Below are 21,552 nucleotides of genomic sequence, written 5' to 3'. Positions count from 1 at the left end.
CACCAGTCAGAATGGCTAAGATCAAAAATCAGATGACAGTAGATGCTGGCGTGGATGTGGAGAAAGAGGAACACTCCTTGATTGTTGGTGGGATTGCAAGCTTGTACAACCACTCTGGAAATCAGTCTGGTGGTTCCTCAGAAAACTGGACATAGTACTACAGGAGGATCCTGCAATACCTCTTCTGGGCATATATCCAGAAGATGCCCCAACTGGTAAGAAGGACACATGCTCCACTATCTTCATAGCAGCCTTATTTATAATAGCCAGAAGCTGGAAAGAAACCAGATGTCCCTCAACAGAGGAATGGATACAGAAAATATGGTACATTTACACAATGGAGTACTACTCAGCTATTAAAAAGAATGAATTTATGAAATTCCTAGCCAAATGGATGGACCTGGAGGGCATCATCCTGAGTGAGGTAACCCAATCACAAAAGAACTCGCACAATATGTACTCACTGATAAGTGGATATTAGCCCAGAAACTTAGGATATCCAAGATATAAGATACAATTTGCTAAACGCATGAAACTCAAGAAGAAAGAAGACCAAAGTGTGGACACTTTGCCCCTTCATAGAATTGGGAACAAAACACCCATGGAAGGAGTTACAGAGACAAAGTTTGGAGCTGAGATGAAAGGATGGACCATCTAGAGACTGCCATATCCGGGGATCCATCCCATAATCAGCTTCCAAACGCTGACACCATTTCATACACTAGCAAGATTTTGCTGAATGGACCCAGATATGGCTGTCTCTTGTGAGACTATGCCGGGGCCTGGCAAACACAGAAGTAGATGCTCACAGTCAGCTATTGGATGGATCACAGGGCCCCCAATGGAGGAGCTAGAGGAAGTACCGAAGGATCTGAAGGGATCTGCAATCCTATAGGTGGAAGAACAATATGAACTAACCAATACGCCCCCCCCCCCAAACTCGTGTCTCTAGCTGCATATGAATCAGAAGATGGCCTAGTCGGCCATGAGTGCAAAAAGAGGCCCATTGGTCGTGCAAACTTTATATGCCTCAATACAGGGGAATGCCAGGGCCAAGAAGTGGGAGTGGGTGGGTGGGGAAGTGGGTGGGGGAGCATGTGGGGAACTTTTGGGATAGCATTGGAAATATAAATGAAATAAATACCCAATTAAAAAAAGAACAAGAATTACATATATTATACCTATAAATATTATAAGGTTAATTGTGGGTGATTTGAGAATGGACAGGAGAGATCAATTAATGTCTCCTTGAATCTGGAGTCTTTGGAGGTTATTTTACCATGTAGATGCATGGATCTTTGTTTATCTTTTATGACTTAATTTTGTAACTGTAGAATTGTAATTTAATGTGTAAAAAGCCAGTAGTTATATAATTAAATCATGTCTATAGCAGTGCAAAAAAAAAAAAGTATTGAATCAGCTATCTCCCATAGCAAACCTCCTCTAGCAGCAGGATGTGCAATAAGAACCTGAGAAGTAGGAATTATGAGTTTACGATGATTTCTCAGCAGCACTCCCTGGTTCCACAGCTGAATTTGTGTGACCTTTAGTTCTCTCTATAAACTGCAATGCAGTTACTGGAAGAAGAGTGGACTGAGAACTGCTTCCTCCAGCTTTGGACAAAGCTCAAAGGAAATCCAGTTTCTATTTTATGTATTTTATCTTATTTTTTTTCTTTTAATATGGACAAGTAACTAAACCCAGAGCCAGACCCTGATGGTGGGGCTCTAGAAACAAGAAGCAAGCCTTTTAACAAGCCACTAGGAAGAGTAAATGAGAGAAAGCAAGAGCACGGTCCCTCACATTTCCCATCACTGTTCCCAGGGTCTGTGTGGCTTTGCCTTCACACTGAAAGCATCTTCCAAACTGCTGGTTACCTGGGTCAGTCATATAGCGAGTACTTCAGTTCTGCTTTACTCAAGGGAGAGATGATGGCTAGTACCCTCTGCTAAAGGGAGACATGTAAGGGTTCTACAGGAGTTTCCATAGCAACCTCAGTTAGGCTGGCCTCATTCCTGAAGGTAAAGGTGTCTGGCTACATGTGAAAATGCAAGGGGTACGCCCTTCCCCCTAAGCTCCTTACATGGTTTAGGAATGAGACCCTGGAGTTGATTTTGAAAGACATAGCTTTTGTCAAGAATGAGAAAGATGCCCTCTTTCTGACAAGCCAACTGGATAACCTGTCCAGTCTGCCATAGTTTTTCTGGCAGAAGACACGAGACTCTTGGGTTAGAGACAGACCTTTTGTACTCACAGGGACAGCAGCAGCGAGGGCCTGAGCATTTCCTCAAGTCCTTAGGCTCAGAAGCAGCACTTAGGAAAGTGATACACACACTAAGTGGTTGTGAAGAGCCCCAGACTTGAAGACAAGAATTTGGTATAATGAACAGCAAGTCTATGTGCTCTGCTCCATGGGAAATATCACATTTATCCTCCATGGTGTCTTCTATAAAAAAACGCCCTCAAAAAGAATCCTGAACAAATCTAATTAGTTCTTCTTCTGAGCCTTGCTAAAATGTGAGAGATCTAAAGAAAACTATTTAGCAATAACTTTTTGAAATTTCTGTAATTATTATGTTGGGAAAGTGCCAAAAATGATGTTTTAATTTTTTTAGCTTTTCATTAATATATGTCCATGCTTGTGAGTGTATATATGTATGAGTATAGAAGCCTAAAGTAGATGCAGAGAATCCTTCTTTAGGACTTTTCTGCCTGATTCTTCATGCCAGAGTTCCCCGTAGGACTAGTCTGGCTGGGTTGCTTGCTCTGGGCTCTCGTTTCCATATTACAGGTGGGTGGTCATGGTCACTCAGGTTTGCTTGCTTGCATAGCAAGTGCTTTAATTGCTGAGCTGCCTTCTCAGCCCAATGAAGACTATTAAACTCTTTAGTAAAGAGCATCAGATGAAGGTTATTGAAAACAACTTTCAAGATCTAAGGGCTAACGAGCTTTTAAGGAGTAGTATGTATCCTAACATTTGAGGTAAAGATAACACACTGAGTTTGAGAAGGTACACCTCTGTAGTTAGACTCATGAGTGTACATGATAAGGACTTATAAGTTTTGTTTATATATATCAACACATAGTGTTCGAACTCATGTCAGTCTCCTTACATATTCCCTTTATTAAGTCTAATCCCTTTTAGTATTCTCTTTTGTAATTCAAGAAATTGGAGAACCATACAAGTAAATAATGGTAGTTTGGGTTTTCAAAAGCTTATAGGCTCATTTGTTCCTTCCCTGGTTAAGAACCATGCTAGAATGCTCTCAGCACACTACAAAATCTTGTATCATTCCAACTTATTATGAACATGCCTCCAAATTTTCAGTGGTAAAATTTTTTACTCATAATCAAATTGAGTAGTCAGTAGAGAAAAAGTAAATATCTGCCTTAGTTAGGGTTTCTATTGCTGTGAAGAAACACAATACCAAGGCAACCCTTTTTTTTTTTTACTAGATATTTTCTTTATTTACATTTCAAATTTTATCCCCTTTCCTAGTTTCCCTTCGGAAAATCTCCTATCCCCTTCCCCCTCCCACTGCTCCCCAATCCACCCACTCCAATTCCTGGCCTTCCCCTATACTTGGGCATAGAACCTTCACAGGACCTAGGGCCTCTCCTCCCATTGATGACCGACTAGGCCATCCTCTGCTACATATGCAGCTAGAGCCATGAGTCCCACCATGTGTTTTCTTTGATTGGTGGTTTAGTTCCAAGGAGCTCTGGGGGTACTGGTTAGTTCATATTAATGATCCTCCTATGGGGCTTCAGACCCCTTCAGCTCATTGGGTACTTTCTCTAGCTCCTTCATTGGGGACCTTCTGCTCCGTCCAATGGATGATTATGAGCATCCACTTCTGTATTTGCCAGGCACTGGCAGAGGCCCTCGGGGGACAGCTGTATCAGGCTCTTGTGAGCAGGCTCTTGTTGGCATCTGTCATAGTGTCCGGGTTTGGTGGTTGTTTATGGGATGGATTCCCAAGTGGAGCAGTCTCTGGATGGCCGTTCCTTCAGGCTCTGCTCTGAACTTTGTCTCTGTACCTCCTTCCATGGGTATTTTGTTCCCCCTTCTAAGAAAAATTCTGAGCTTCTGGGGTAATATCCATTTATCAGTGAGTGCATATCATATATGTTCCTCTGTGATTCGGTTACCTCACTCAAGATGATATCCTCCAGATCCATCCATTTGTCTAAGAATTTCATAAATTCATTGTTTTTAATAACTCCATTGTGTAAATATACCACATTTTCTGTATCCATTCCTCTGTTGAGGGACATCTGGGTTCTTTCCAGCTTCTGGCTACTATAAATAAGGCTGCTATGAACATAGTGGAGTATGTGTCCTTATTACATGTTGGAGTATCTTCTGGGTATATGCCCAGGAGTGGTATTGCTGGATCTTCCAGTAATACTATGTCCAATTTTCTGAGGAATCGCCAAACTGATTTGCAGAGTGGTTGTACCAGCTTGCAGTCCATCAGCAATGGAGGAGTGTTCCTCTTTCTCCACATCCTCACCAGCATCTGCTGTCATCTGAGTTTTTGATCTTAGCCATTCTGACTGGTGTGAGGTGGAATCTCAGGGTTGTTTTGATTTGCAATTCCCTGATGATTAAGGATGTTGAACGTTTTTTTTTTTTTTTAGTTGCTTCTCAGCCATTCAGTTGAGAATTCTTTGTTTAGCTCTGTACCCCATTTTTAATGGGGTTATTTGAATTTCTGGAGTCCAGCTTCTTGAGCTCTTTGTATATATTAGATATTAGCCCCCTATCACATTTAAGATTGGTAAAGATCTTTTACCAATCTGTTGGTTGTCTTTTGGTCTTATTGACAGTGTCCTTTGCCTTACAGAAGCTATGAGGTCCCATTTGTCAATACTCGATCTTACAGCACAAGCCATTGCTGTTCTGTTCAGGAATCTTTCCCCTGTGCCCATATTTTCTAGGCTCTTCCCCACTTTCTCCTCTATAAGTTTCAGTGGCTCTGGTTTTATGAGAAGATCTCAAAAGATGGAAAGATCTCTGATGCTCATGTATTGGCAGGATTAATATAGTCAAGATGGCTATCTTGTCGAAAGCAATCTACAGATTCAATGCAATCCCCATCAAAATTCCAACTCAATTCTTCACTGAGTTAGGAAGGACAATTTGCAAATTCATCTGGAATAACAAAAATCCTAGTATAGCAAAAACTATTCTCAACAATAAAAGAACCTCTGGTGGAATCACCATCCCCGACCTCAAGCAGTACTACAGAGCAATTGTGATAAAAATGGCATGGTACTGGTACAGTGACAGACAGGTAGATCAATAGAACAGAATTGAAGACCCAGAAATGAACCCACACACCTATGGTCACTTGATTATTGACAAAGGAGCGAAAACCATCCAGTGGTTTTCCAATGGTGCTGGTTCAACTGACGGTTATCAGGTAGAAGAATTGGAATTCATCCATTCTTACCTCCTTGTACAAAACTCAAATCTAAGTGGACCAAGGCAACTCTTATAAAGAATAACACTTAACTGTGGCTGGCTAGCAGGTTCAGAGGTTCAGTCCATTATCATCATGATAAGAAGCATGGCAGTGTCCAGGCAGGCATGGTGGTAAAGAAGGAGAGGCAAGTTCTACATCTTGATCTGATGGCAGCCAGTAGAAGATTGACTTTAGGCAGCTAGAAGGAGGGTTTCAACCCTCCCACTCCCCAGTGACACACTTCCTTCAACAAGCCCACATCTACTCCAACAAGGACATACCTCCTAATAATGCCACTCCTTGGGCCAAATATATATACACCACCACAATATCATGTGATCAATAGACACTGATTTGTTTTTGTTAGGTGTGTGTGTGTGTGTATGTGTGTGTATGGGTGTGTGTGTGTATACAGCACAATGAAAATACTGATACCTTTCTAGAAGACAGCTTTGCCTCAATATACATTCATACTTTATTTAGAAATGTTGATCATGAAGAATTAGAAAAATGAACTAACTTTAAGTTGAAAATAAAATCATCATTTCATAAAACTGACAAGTTAATGGGGAAAAATTAAGGAACAAAGACTTTCTTGAGCTCACAAATGTTCAATCAAGTGGGTACCACAGTATTCCATTGTGAGGGCATGTGGTTAGCATGAGGATTTTGAAAATTTCTATCCCTAAAATACTTGAATTCGGTCTGGATGGGGACATACAAAAGAATGACAGCCTCCACCTTCCAGCATATACTACAGTCCACATAAGATCTTCCTTGATTGCACTCTAATTTATTGAGGCCGGGTCTCTCAACTGAACATAGAGCTCTTTGATATAAGCTAGTACATCCACAGCCCTAGCCTTCCTTTCTAGTGTTAGAAGAATAGGCCAGCTGCCACACCCACCTGGCAGTCACACAAGTTCTGAATATCGAACTCTGACCCTCATGCCTGGGGGACACGTGTTTAACCCACGAAGCTATTCTGCAACATAGAATTGTCCCCAGCAGGGAACAAAGAGCAACTCACGCTTTGTATATCACCCCCTCCTTCCAGGCCCCAGGGAGTATCTGAGAAAACTGCCAATATTTCACAAACATCTGCATATCCACTGAATATTTGCTATTGATACTACTTAAACATGATGAAATTTAAAGAGCAAAATACAAGTGTGACTCAAACATAAGAGTATTGTTTTGTCTCTAAATGCTGCTTCTTTCATCTGTGTAGAATTAGGGAACTTCCATCCTTCCTGTAAGTCCATTTGTCAAGTGATTGCAGGTCCTTATCAGACCAGACTCACTGTCCTTGAAACAGAAGAACTAACACACTGTTCTCAGTGGAAGCCATTTTTTACCTTAAACTTTATTGTGATGCTGAAAGTGAACCCAGATACCATAAGCTGGGGCACTGCACCTGACTATTTATCTTCCTCCAGCACTGACAGGAGCTCACTGCCTCTGCAGGTACAGATACAAGTGAACATGCCATAGTCCTTTGTTCCTATAGGTGACACTGCCATTAACCTCCGCTCTGTGGCTTCTAACAGGTAACAGAGTTATAGTGAATGTAAAGATGCAAAATAACTATGCAACTCCTTCCACAAACACAATGATGTCACACTGTGATGCATACACAGTTTCAAATTACAAACAAACAAACAAACAAACAAAAATCTGTAGGCTCCGTGGATAAGAAAAAGCACAAAAGGTACACAGAGTTGAGCTCTAAGCAAAACGAGAGCTGTGGGTGTTCCAGTTTGGTAATATGGCCTCTTGTGTCCACTGGATCTAGCCAGTTTCTCCAGAAATGAAATGTTGAGAAGACAAAAAAAAAAAAAAAACCCAAATAATAAACAAACAAACACTGTTACCAAAGGGAGCTGACTATCAGTCTCCCTCACTGGTCTAAAGGGCTCGTGAATGAGGGCACACAAGGGAACTGACTCAGTAGCATGGTCACTGCTTTCCATATTGTCATCAACTCCAGAACCACTACTATTAGACAAGAAAAGATAAATATATCAATAGTGATATTTCATTTCTGAGTTACGAATTTTATTAAAACTAAATAAAAATTTTGAAAATATTACAAATGTTTTTCAACATTAAAAGAACTTTTGGGAGTAGATTTTCTCATTTTTAAAGAAGTAAAACACAGCTGCAGATGTTGAATGGATGTCATGAGTATGTGACTGCAAACATGCTAAGAGAACAACATTCTAGCAGCTTCTATATCCTGAACTAAAGTGAGAAGGTCTCTATCAGCAGGGACTGCCAGGGATAAAAGAATGAGAAACTAAATGCTGGCCTTGCCATAGTTGTGATACCACAAAAGGCCATGCCTTAAGGTATTCATAGGCTAAAAAAAAAGCAACTGTATCAAACTCAATATACTATTCTGAGATTATAATGTATAAGGTAACCAAGCAGAGTGCAACAGGCACAGACACACACAGACACACACACACACACACACACACACACACAAGCTCAGCAGGCATCTAACAGAGCCCTAGCTGATAGAGTTTTGTAGTTCTTTACCGTGTATGTTGGCATATTTTAGTACTGAAATACACAACTTTCTTAACCAGCCTTCCCCCGCCTTCCCCGTGGGATGCGTGGGATGAAGAGAACTGTGCCTCTGAAGTGTGACCCAGGAAGCCTGACATCCAGTCCATGGGAGGCTCTCAAAAGCATGAAAACAAACTGGACCTTCAGCTGCTCCATCAGCTGCTACTCAGCTTGTGAGAAATGTCTACACCAAAGCTTCTGTGGTTTTATTTTGACTCTGATGCTTTCGTTTAGCTAGAAGTTACCCAAAGATACTCCTGGGTAACAGAAGAAAATGATATATGTGCCTGTCTACTTGTTCTCTAAAAGGCGTTAAAACAAAGATTTTTAAAAGTTACATATATGCAATATAATTATAGGCTGAGAAAACCTAAGCTCCAAATATCAGAAGTAAAAACAATACTAAATTCCACTTTCTAGTTTACTTATTACATCGTTTGTTAATGACTCACATAGTAAAAACAAACAATTGAAACCAACAAGATTGGACAAAGCACACAACTAGGAAAAACGAGAGCTGAATGGTAGGAGTGAACAAGACAACCAGGCTAATGATGATGTGTCTCTGCACATGTGGAGACAGACAAGAGGAGAGAAAAATTAAGTAGCATCAGGAAAAAAGTATTGTTAGTTCTGTTAATCTATGGCTGAAGACAGAAGGCTCCATAAAAATAAATTCTGGTGAGAAAATGAGATAGTAATTTCAAGATTATATATTCTAGGACAGAGAAATTTGTAAGAAAATTCTGGATGAGAGCAGAGTCTCTGCAGAGGGGAGCTTACCAATGTAGGTAGAATGTTCGCTATTCCACAGACTGAAACTAGGGTATCAGTATAAACCTGACTTCTAATGATCAGGGCGGAAGAGATGTAGACTTTTAATATCCATGTGGTTACTTACCTTCTGGTTCTTTCTACTACAAGCCCTATAGTGTGCACACCTGACTGCTAGTTTGGCTCCTAAACACCATTTTTCAACAAAAGGAAACAAGGTTTTTTGACATCAATGACTGAATCAAGAGCCAGTCCCAGAACATATACATAGGACTCCCAGGCATGAGTACCAGACAGTGGGGAAAGTACTCCAGAAAGGGTTGGCACTCTGGAAAAGAAGAAAACGTGAAGAGAAATCCCAGTGACCATCTCTGGAGGATTTAAACCAAACCAAACCACTGTAACGGGATAAACACTGGAACAAAACAAAAACCTACACGACCACAGTGAAATAAATCAGCAGTTGGATAAATATATTTAGATGAACAAGTGAGAGAAACAAGTTGCATCATGCAGCAATTATTAATCTATGCTAAAATAAGTACATGTAAGTATGATGATGGAACATAATAAATAATAATAATTATAACAAGAATAATAACCATCTCAAACTATCCAACAATCTACTTAATAATTATATAAAAGAACATGTAACTATACTTAGAAGAAATATGCTCCCTAGCAGTTCAGGGTAACACTATTAGTCATGAAACAAACCAGCCCTGTGTATCTCCAAATATAATGCTCTTAGAAAGATACATCCCTTCTGTGGTCTCCTACTAAAAATGCAAAACCTGAACATATGACAATGTTAAACTGGATGACATTTAATAAAATAATTTCCCACTGCTTTTTAAAACTATCAAGGTCATAAAAGACCAGACACATAAATCAGACTAAAAGTTGTTAGAGACTTGAGGAGACTAAAGAGACATGACAGATGCAGAGTGTGTTCTTGGTGAATGCAGATCAGAAAAGAGACTAGCGTGTCAACTGACAGTAGGTGACCTAGGTATCAGCGAGGAAGTGTGCTGAATATATGTGGTTGTGGTTGAGTCATTATTATTTGCAGGACTGCACTGAAAAATTACACATAAATTTATATACACTTTATACAACTTTTTGTAAATCTGAAATTACTTCAAAATGAAAGTTAAACCCACAGCTGCTGTTGTTCTTCCTCAAACCCAACAGTCATGCACTTCATGCTTTCTTCTCCTCTAGTTCTTCTCTGCATTCTACAGGAGAATACGAGACCAGTGTCTCATGCAGCATCACGGGGAGGAGGCCAGAACTACTGAGATGATGCGGTTAGAAAGCATCTGCAGAGAAAGAGGCAGCAGAGTCCACAGTGAGGGCAGCACAGAAGGGAGCCTTTGTGGCTGCTCAGCTATCATCGAGACTGAGATCTAGGATTGAGAAACTGAGCCCTGAAATCCAACCAAAAACTGGGAAAATGAACTAAATAGACAGCTCTCAAAACAGAAAGTAGAAATCGACAATGTATATGTAGACAAATGATCAATGTCCTTATCCACCAGGTAAATTCAAATCAAAACCACATTGAGATTCTATTCTACCCTGGTCAAAATGGCTAAAATCAAGACAATAAATGCTGGCAAGGATGTGAGGCAAAATAAAACCTTAACCATTTAGTGGCGGGAATGCTAAGTGGCCGAGCACTTAGGAAATCAGCATCGAGATACTTAATAAAGCTAGAAACAGGGCTACCACATGGTCCAGCCACACCTCTCCTGGATAAATAGCTGAGAGAGTGTACATCAACACACACAGAGAGATCCGACATCACAATGGTCAAGTAATGGGATAAGCCTACCTGTCCATCAAGATGAATAGAGAATGGAAATGTGGAGGTTTATGAAGCCATAAAGAAGAATGAACAGATAAAAAGGGAGATCTATAGGTTAAACACAATAAGCCAGACCCAGAAAGATTCTCATATGTAGACCCAGATTTAAAAATGAACACAAGATCGTTGGGAAGAGAAAGGTACCCGTGAGAATAGGGAAAGGAACAGGAGGCAATGGGAGGCTAAGACCAAACTTCATAGCAACGTGTTCGTGTGTCTTAATGAATCTCTCACTAAGGACAATGAACACAGTGGTGACATTTTAAAAGGTACTGGGATATAGTCATCCACTGTAGACAACTGAGCTGGCAGAGGGAGGGAGCCAGGGAATGGCATCTGGTAATATTTGATAACTCCAAGTCTATTTCTGGAAAGCAGCCATTACTAACTAAGACACATGAAGCCTACAAACATTTTGTCTATGTGAAGATGCTCAAAAGAGCCTCCCTGCCTCACTGTTGCTCCAGCCTGTGTGAAAATGCTGTTTAAGATGAAAGCAAACTGATGACTTGATTACAGCATGTCGATGACTTGCCGGAACCCAGGGCTTAGCTTTTCCTCCTGTACTCCAGCAAGTTAAGTAGCCCACTTCCCCTCTAGTCCCAGGCCAAATTCGGAGCTCACCTCCCCACATCTAAGCACATTTCAAGGTTCCTTTTTATCCTTGTCCATCTCCACTGCTACAGCCAAGTTCAGAAAGCAGACTACTGCCTCAGTCTTCCCTTCCATGGTCAGACTGTTTCCCGGAACAGCAATCCGCTCATATACCTCCCTGGCACCATGTTCCCTGATCAGAACACAGCTGTCTCCCCAGTCTGCCCATTCCAGGACATCTGCATCCAATGGTGTCTCCCCGCTTTCACATAACACACTGGCTCTGAAGAACTGTCAGAGGAGTCTCTCCTCACTGCACTGATGAAGGGCTCTATGTGATCCACGAGATTTCTGCCATGTGCCAACTTCTGTCTTGGTGCCTGAACTCTTTAAGATTCCTGGCACATCAATGTTCTCTGGTACAAAATCCCACACCAGCAAGGACTATTACCTTGTCTGAAGTGAGAATGTTGCAGGTTTTATGCAATTTAATCTTCACAATGACTATATTATTTCATTTTATAGATGAGAGACTTACTAACTTTTCCCAGTTCACAGCTATAGGGAGGTGAAACTGAGTTTGAATTCAGATTTCTGTGTGTGAAAACTCATAGACTCCAGAAGCAAGTGTCTTATCTATTTCTGCACCCAGAGAGCTTGCAGTTCATGGCATATACTGTATGCCTGAAGAATCTCTGAGGAAAATTTCACATGTGCAACAATCTTTAACAGGCATGGGATTTCACAACATTTCATTTGAATGGCAGTTACTACACACAGCACTGCTTTGAGACATCATGAAATGACAAATAAATGCTTTGTTATCCTTCAAACTCCTGATTTCTTCCATCTACTAAAACCCACTGCATGTCAGGAGAAGTGGCTCTCTGGAGAACATGGCATGCAGTGCACTGTGACCAGGTGCTGCTCCTGGGTCTGCGCATGTTCCCAGCACATGGAGCTTTGTGGCACATAGCCAAGAACCCAGACTCTGGAACTGTGCAGGACTGAACTGAAGTTCCTGCCTCATCACTCACAAGCCAGTCATGACCTATCAACTAAATCAGGGAGGGTGCTGACCACTCTCTATGACAGTTTTAATATCTACATAGCTCACAACTCAGTCTCCTCTTCTTCTGCAAATGACTCCCTAGCAGTGAGAGGAACAATATCTACAGGAAGAGCACCAAAGGATACAATCAGAGACTGCAGAGATCTCAAAACAATTAACATGGATGTAATCTTGACTTTAATCATTGTGGGAAAATAGATCATAGAGTTCTCTTGAGGAATCCCAGCTCTCCTACTCACGGAGGAATAAAAAGGCTGTGCCTTGCTTCCACATGGAAAGCAGCAAGCTAATCACAAGTCACCCTGAGGAAAGTGTGGTAAACTAACAAAGCCACATCAACACTTCAGGCCACTCTTTAAGGACATCTTCCCATCACCCTAAGTCAATCACCTACCTGCCTGCAGATAAAGGACAGGCAGCAAAGCCAAGAACAGCACACTCAGAGTTGCAGTTCTGCCTTGCCACCTGAAGCATGACCTTGGACAGGTTCTTAAAGATTTAATATTCATTTATTCAACAAATATTTACAGTGTCTTTCAGATCCCCGCTCTCATAGAATTTATATTCTAATGGAAGAAGAAAGACATCATATAACAAACAGGCAGAGATGGGGAAGAAGGAGTTTTCAGATAGTGGCAAGTGACTTAGAATTAAGACGGAGATGGAGCAGATTGTACTGGACTTTGAAGTCATTTTAGAAAGGTCACATCTGCACTAAATAAAACTGAGAGACTCAAGTCTTGATGTCCAGATATTTTCCTGCAAAATAGCTACTGAGCAGGAAGTAAAGAAAGCCTCTGGCAGCTCCAGGATGGCAGGACATCACGGTATTAGAGACACATTATCTCTGTACACTCACAGGCTCTCTATCACACCATATCTGTATTTGGTTAAGTTGATCACATGTGGACTCTTAGCTCTGAAGACACTAATGCAACAAAACCTTTTTCCAAAGAACTACATATAGCTTTGCATATTGAATGTCTTTACTCTGAGAGTTAAAGTACATATTTTGCTAATACTTTGGCAAATGAAGGCCACTGATCCCTAATAGAAGGGCTAGCATGGACTCGCATTGCTTCAAACCAGGCAGTCATAAGACTTATTAACAAGATTAGGTATTATCTTAAGCTATCTCTCTCCAGCGATGCCTTGCACACCAAATTCAGATCTGCTGGAAAGTAAAAAGGCAAAGCTTTCAAGCTATATGTCTCCTTGTACATAAAAATTTGGGAAAATCTGAGGTGCTGAGGCATGGAAGTTTTCAAAAGAAACATTAGTATTTTGACCCACATTTTTCATGCACCAGTTAACTAGAAAATTACAAAAGCTGAAAAACTCTGATAAACTGCACCAACGGGATTAATATAAAGCCCCCTCCCCTCCCTCTCATCGCACCCCACTCACCACGAAGGGGCGCCTTTCTGGGGAGGAAATGAAAGCCTCTCAAAGTACTGAAAAATGAGGGTCTGTGAATTTTTAATTCTGTTAACTAATCATTAGAAAACGTAGAAGTTGCTGCCTCTCTGTGACAGTCAGGGGCAGGTGTCGCAGACATGTTCAATCTTCCAGGTGCTGGCTGCAACACAATGATTTGTAGGGCCACTACTTTGGGCACTTGGAGAATAATTAAATATTTAGTCCCTCCTTGATGTATGCAAAGTCTGCCTGAGAGGATCCCCAGCACAGTGCACGTGGCACCCACATTTTCCTTTTGTAACTCAACACTGCAATATCACTATCTAGTCTCATCTTCAGTCTATAAGAATGGGCCTCTATCAGCAATGGTACTGATAGACATCTGAGGAAGAAAGAGGAGGTAAGGAAACTGTAACCAACAGGGGAACTCCCTGTTCTTCTGGGACACATGAATGGTGAGGACCAAATGGCAGAGATGGTGAGCAGACCACTGTCCTCCTTAGTTCCAGGTTCCATTTTATACACACAGTCTTTAAGACCTCAGACTTCCCCAGGGTTACAGATCTAGTGGCAGAAGACTGACAGAGACACTCAGTGCCCACAAGTGCCCTAATCTTTCCAGTGTTCTACAGAAATACCTCACACTCTTTAAAACTCAGGAACTGAGATGATAATCTGAACCACAGGTATATTAACACAACATTCCAGAGTTTCCATCCTGAAACCACTGCTTCATTTCCTAAGGACCAAAAAGTTGCTTCACCTAGAAGTAAAAATTCCTCATCAACTTCTCCTGTCCTCCCCAAAAGACCTGAATCCCACTGCCAGGCTGCCATGGAGAAGACGCACCACAGCGTTTCTTGGAGGATCCTTAGGACAGCAGCATAGCGATGCCAGCATGGTGTGCTCATTTCTGCTACCAAATATTTAAGGAATGTAATGTGACAAGAATAGGGCACTGCTCTTATCTAAGAGGAAAGTAGACACGGGGGAAACTAAGATGGAGAATGAGACTTGGGATCCCTTTCCCTTGTCACTCAGACTCCTGGGAGGATTTTCCAGAGAGTGTGGACATTTACTTCTTCACAGAGCAAACACTCCAATAAAGCAGTTATGCATGGACTTCAAGAATGAGAGCAAACAGGTCACAGCCATAACATGGCCGCTTGTAAAGGAGAAGGTTTATTTCAGTTGTCATCTGTCATTGAGAGAAGCCAAGACAGAAGCTTCAAGAAGAAACCACTGAGAAACACTGGTTACTGGCCTGCTTTCTAGCTCACTCTCTTACAGCATGGATCTACGTGCCTAGGGATAGTGCTGCCCGTGGTGGGCTGTGACCTTCCATAGCAATCACTGACCTTGACAGTCCCTCAGCTGAGCTTCCTCAGATGATTTTAGCTTGTATAAAATGCAAAGCTAAAGCTCGCTAGGATCTGTATCCTCCAGAGGAGCCACGATATTATGAAGACAAGGTTTAAAAAGGAAGGAAGGAAGGAAGGAAGGAAGGGAGGGAGGGAGGGAGGGAGGGAGGGAGGGAGGGAGGGAGGGAGGGAGGGAGGGAAGGAAAAAGGAAGGAGAGGAGAGATGAAGATAATTAAAGAAGTTTTAACTTTGAGAATTTAAAGTTCAGTGATAAGAGAAGGCCCTAGAGAGGAGAGCTGCAGGAGCCTGGAAAAGTCTAGAGAAACTGAGACTTTTTGTCTTTTAGCCCTAGTGGTAACAGAAAAAGGAAGTGCAGGCAAGGTGCAGAGGCAGAGCAGGAGAGCAAGACCTGGCTGACACCACCTTCATTTCCATCCACAGAGGCATTCCTCCTGGAAAGATCGAGCCACCAGTCAATCAGCCCTGTCAGCAGTCCTAAAGACGGACATGAGAACATGATGGGCATGTGTTTGGTAAGCTCAGTCATGTTCAACCTAGCAGGAACGTCAGAAAAGACTTTATTGTCCATACTGCAAGCAGCTGACACCGTGAACACACCAGAAGTCTGTATTGCCAAGGCAGCTCTTATTAGTAGCTGCCCTGAGTACCAATGATCTGAAGAACATGCAGACGCTGCTTACCTGTCTCTGAGGCCATGCTGCTCTGAGAATGGCTTCCGTTCGGAAGAACACCAGGAGCTTGCCATCCTCCTCACTCAGGTGGAAGGACTGCCCCAAGAGCTGGAGCACCTGGATTCGAGGCCTCACAGGATATGTGTCTTCAGCACAGAAAGGCCGCAGCCACTGCAGCACGTCTTCAGCAGACACCAGCTCCTCCCTGAAGAGTGGACAAAGGTGAAAGACAAGCTCTTGAGGCTTTGTGCGTCCCTTCTAGTAATCAAATGCCACCACTGACCTAAAGACTCAATGGATAACTTTGCTTCCTTAAAAGGAAAAGATTAAGTTTTCAAGTGACTCATAACAAACCATATGGATGATTTTAAAACTATGTCAAATAAATGCAATCCTGCAGCAGTTTTTTAAAACAGAGCAATGTAAAGATGACAAAGGCAACCACTAACTACCATGCTCTTAGCTAGTTTATTTCTTATGAAAATTTAACAAGTTGTAAAGCTTGTCTCTAACTGCTCATGCTAAAAGTGTCACTTACCTGTCTAGTAATTTTATATACTCGATCACTAGTTGGCAACAACTATGCAATCAAGACACCATAAATTACACTTGCTAGGACAGATTTGGCTTCAGAGAGGTGGTATAATCTCCATGTCATGGACAGCACTTTAATCCCATTGCCCCCACCTCTCCATCACTCCCCACTGTGACCACAACGTCTACATGTGGTTACAAACCCACTCAATGCCATCTACAGATTAAATATGAGTCTCGGCTGCTCTCAGTCTACAAGGATACCATGGAGAGGACGTTCTGCACATCTCTCTACCCAATCTGATGCTCAGCTTCCCTGTAATCCCAGAAGGGCCACCCCAGTAAACTCACTGATGTGCTCGCTGCTAAACTTCAGCCCATGGCAGCATCCCTTCCCTGAGGACCGGAATTATGCAGGTGCTTGCACAACGACATCCTTACAAAGCTCTAGTCATCAATCACTTAAATCGAGTCTCAGACCAAATCAGACATATGGCAAATCCTGCTCTAACAAGACCATAACATATCTAAACAAACAAACAAACAAACAAACAAAACTCCTGAAGTGAAGTCCTGTATTGCCACTGAACGTGTGTCTACCACAGTATGACCACCTGACCAATGCTGTTTTATAACAACTTACATTGAAAAAAGAATTATTACTAGTACTTACAGGGAAAAACAGTTATAAAATGTGAAGAACTAGCTTAAATGTTTCTAATTTACCAGTAGTTACTTTTCCTTCTCAATTCTCATTAGAAATGAGAAACAGTGGGGATGGGGAGAGAGCTCAGTAAGGAAAGTGCTTGCCAACAAGCATGAGTGACTGGTTTCAATCCCCAGAAACAGCATGGGAAAGCCAGGCATGGTGGCAGACAGGCACAGACAGGATCCCAGGGCTCTGCTGGCCAGTCCTTCTAGCCAAGTTGGCCATCTCCTGGTTCAGTGAAAGAGTGTCTCACAGACTAAAGTGGAGGGGCTAGAGAGTAGGCTCACTGGTTAAGAGCTCTACCTAATCTTGCAGAGGACTTGAGTTTCATTTCCAGCACCAACATCTGGCACCTAAACACCAAATGTAACTCTAGTTCCTGGGGGCCAGGGTAGGGATAGGGGGTTGGGGGTAATCTGATGCCCTCTTGTGGCCTCTGAAGGCACTGCATGTACACCATACAAATGATAAACAGACAAGCAGGCACATACATATATACACAACTAATAAATTAAGCTTCAAAATATTAAGGAGCAGAGTGATTGAGAAGGATACCTGAAAAAACTTCTAGCCTTTACATATGTGCATTCGTACACATATGCATGCATACCTGTACATACAAGTGAAGACATATCTGTGTATATACACTCACATACATGTATGCACACTTGTACACACAAGAGAAGTCATACTACAACTATGTGTATGTGGCGGGAAAAATGCTTATGCAAAAAGATAGAATGCACACCTATTCCCTGAATACTTTCTGTCTTTACAGTAGTACCAGCAAGATCATTTTCAGACCTCATCAGTTCTCAGCCCCATCTTTTCCTAACACTCTAAACCTAAAGCATGAATGTCATCACTTCCACTATAGGTAAAGGCCTTGAGAAAGTATCTTCTGGAATCTATGTAACCAAGACAACAAATGTAAAGCGCCTTTGTGCAGTGTGTGGCACAGAGAACGGACTTATACCTACTGTCACCATCAGAATCATCTCCATAAGTGTTACCACTGTCAAAGCACTAGAGTTCTGTACTTGATGGCACAGACATTAACATTTTACATAGTATCTTCTCTCAAGGAACTAATACAATGGCAAAGAAAAATCAATGACTTGGCCTTTGTCTGTATTATTAATTCGATAAAATTGAGCAACTGTTTGGAGGAAGAGGCGTGGCATCTAAATAAGATGAAGGAGATTCAGGATGTGTGTAAGTGAAAATGTAGGAAAATATAACTCCAGGAAAGGGAACAGGGAGAGGCAAAGATCTCAAAGGACATGGAAATTCAGTGAAAGATTAAAAGCCCAGTGTAAAGAGAACAGAGGAAGAAGCTACAGTTTTCTCACTTCTGGAACCAAGACAATGAACATAGGCTGCGGAGACAGTAAGCCTGAGCCCTCTGAAAGTGCAGACTCAGAAGGTTCAAGTCCTTACTCAGGTCCTAGGCCTAATATTCTTCACAGAATTCTGAGTCTTGGTTTCCTTAGTTACTGATAGACATGGAGAGCAATGCCTTTCTCACAGGCTTGTTTAGACTTAAGTATAAAAAAAGTAGTAAATGCAATGTGGGCAACACACCTAGCACATGCCTAAATACTTAAAATAATGGCACCCACTGTCAGTAAAGCTTTTGGAGGGCATGGAGTAGGAAAGATGGTGGGTTTTGAGTCTTCAATGCCACTTTAAAGATTAGAGAAGATATGTAGGCTGGGCAGCCACAGGCGAAGGCCTGCAGTGGTTTAAGTATCAACCTGGAAAAACAGAAATATTGATCTCAACCCCTACAAGGTTCAGGGAACATCAGGAAAGGGGCAGAAAGAACGCAAGAGCCAGAGGATGAGGAAGAGCACCTGGAGCTGTCCTATAGACATGGACGTTGCATAGCTCAGCTCGCTGTAGGTGTGGTTTCCTGCACAAGACCAGCAAAAGATCAGGCCAACAGCAAGATCGCTCAATGCACCAACAGACAGCTCTAAATAGACCCAGTGCACTGAGATGGAAATGGGAAGGGACTCACACAATCAAAAGTGCATAAAGATGGGAGGAGAACTTGCTAGGGTTGGGGAAAAGTTAGAGGTAGATATGATCAAGATATATCATATAAATGTGTGAGAGTGTCAATAAATAAAAGAAAGATCTTTTTAAAAAAAAATCAGGAAGGCAGTCATTTGAAGGCCATTTCTGTCAACAAATCCAAACCAGGTTCTCAGAAGCTGGTATTTTATCCCTCCCACCAAAGTGTCAAGGTAAGGAGCATGAGCCCAGATGTCAGATAGCTGGAGTCAGGAAGCCCAGATGGGAGCCAGAGGAACAGTAATCCATCTCACTCTGGCCAACAAGAGTCTGATGATAACTTAGGCAGGTTTCTAGGAATGGTCACTATCACAACTCTTGTCATGTATGATGTCATCATTCTAAGGTATAGACAAGGAAGTAGTCACAGTAGGCAGTCAAGTCTAGTCTTCCTCACTACCTCGGGCCACCTGCTCCTCGCCTTGTCAATTTCTGTGGAATGTCACTGAGCCACTCTGGAGCATGTCACAGAACAACTTGACAGCAACTCCAATTACTGATGAGATACAAAAAGATGATCATAACTCTTTCCAAATAATTGAGTTGGACTCTTGTTCCTTGAGTATATAATACAGTTAATAAAATCTGACATCTTGGAGAGACACGTTCTAATTTTTAGTTGGTGTTTCAAATATACACAATCAAATTATGAGAACTTCCTACAATGCAAACACTCTTCCAAAGGCACCATGTCCTGGACAAGCTTTACTGTACCTCCTCCTGAACACAGGATTCAGAACAAACATGCCAAAAGAAAAGAACGCTTAGCAAGCAATGTCAAGGTATGAGCCAGAGAGCCTCAAGACTGTTTTTAAAATCCACTGTCATGTGTAGCAATGGGAGATGGGGAACTGGGCAAGTCCCAGATCAGGAAAGTAAGCGGCTTCCAGGACCCAACAGGGATGAGATTAGCTGAAATGCCAATCAAAGGGGACGAAGAACCTTGTAGAGGCCACATCCAGAGGTTAGGCAAGGCCATTCATCTCCAAATTCTTAACACAGAATTGTTCCTGTCTAGAGGAAATACGGGAAAAAGTGTGGAGCAGAGACTGAAGGAAGGCCATCCAGAGACTGCCCCGCCTGGGGATCCATCCCATATACAGACACTAAACCCAGACACTATTGCAGATGCCAACAAGTGCTTGCTGACAGGAGCCTGATATAGCTGCCTCCTGAAAGTCTCTGACAGAGCCTGACAAATTCAGAGGCAAATGCTAGCAGCCAACCATTGGACTGAACATGGGGACACCAATGGAGGAGTTAGAGAAAGGACTGAAGGAGCTGAAGGGATTTGCAACCCCATAGGAAGAACAACAATATCAACCAACCAGACCCCCCAGAACTCCCAGGGACTAAACCACCAACCAAGGAGTACACATGGAGGGACCCATGACTCCAGCCATATATGTAGCAGAGGATGGCCTTCTCTGGCATCAATGGGAGGAGAGGCCCTTGGTCCTGTGAAGGCTCGATGCACCGGTGTAGGGGAATGCCAGGGCGGTGAGTGGTGTGGGTGGAAACATTTTCAATATAAATAGGTGTGGTGAGGGGATCAGAACAGGCGGGGATACAAAGCATGACGTCAGTAATACTGAGGTCCAGAAGGAGAAGGAGAAAGTGACTTTACGTCTGCATTCTTTGACTAAAGAAAGGAGGTTTAATGAGAAAAATAATAAAGAGCAAATCATTTCCAAACATATTTACCTCATTATAAAAATGATTAGTAAAAGTTATTAAATAGCTAAAAGGAAAATATAGTTTCACTATAAACAACAGGCAATTGCTTCTATGCCCCACTCCTATAATTAGGATGGAGGAAGAAGGTATTATACTATAAAGATTTGATCTGGTACTTTATTTAAAAACAATCAAGCTAATAGGGGCACACAGACACTCACATCCTCAGCTGTGGCTCAGAAGATAAGGAGACATACATCTACTTCTACTAACAGGAAAGAGCAGCAGCATGCTAACTGAGTAATTATGTGGGGATGTGAGACTCCAGGGTGGAGTGAGTGCTCACTCACTCTTCTCTATTGATCCTGGAGCATGGGAAGACATCCATACAAGTAAAAAGAATGGAATGGGATAGCAACCAAAAAGTAATTGAATCAAGACAAGGTTTTTAGACTATAAAAGAAATACTCTTTGGAAAAATAGTTTTCAGCTTCTTAATGACACATGTTTTAGTTAGGGTCACCTTTGCTGCGATGAAACACCATGTCCAAAAGAAACTTGGGAAACAAAGGGCTTATTTGCCTTATATTTTCACATCATAGCCCATCATTGAAAGAAGTTGGGACAGAAACTTGAAAAGGGCAAAAACCTGGAGGTCAAAGCTAATGCAGAGGCCATAGAGGGGTGCTGATTACTGGCTTGCTATCTGTGGCTTGCTCAGCGGG

The 21,552-nt window shown here is 42.0% G+C and overlaps 1 protein-coding gene across 7 annotated transcripts in view; it reads right to left on the bottom strand.

Annotated features, from left to right (window-relative positions):
* Nbas (neuroblastoma amplified sequence) overlaps positions 1-21,552 on the bottom strand; it is a 368,280-nt gene that overhangs the window by 86,968 nt on the left and 259,760 nt on the right. For 6 of the 7 annotated variants that reach the window (XM_011243895.2, XM_006515215.2, XM_006515216.2 and 3 more), the window contains exon 48: positions 15,838-16,033. In XM_011243895.2, coding sequence (XP_011242197.1) covers positions 15,838-16,033 — 196 coding nt within the window. Of the gene's footprint in view, positions 1-15,837; positions 16,034-21,552 lie in introns of those variants that run through there. The other variant, XR_003950086.1, reaches the window with a different exon arrangement.

This window comes from Mus musculus, chromosome 12, assembly GCF_000001635.26.
Source record: "Mus musculus strain C57BL/6J chromosome 12, GRCm38.p6 C57BL/6J".
In the NCBI taxonomy this organism is placed as follows: Eukaryota; Metazoa; Chordata; class Mammalia; order Rodentia; family Muridae; genus Mus; species Mus musculus.
Note: the sequence above shows the minus strand (reverse complement) of the source record. Positions and strands in the feature narration are given on the sequence as shown.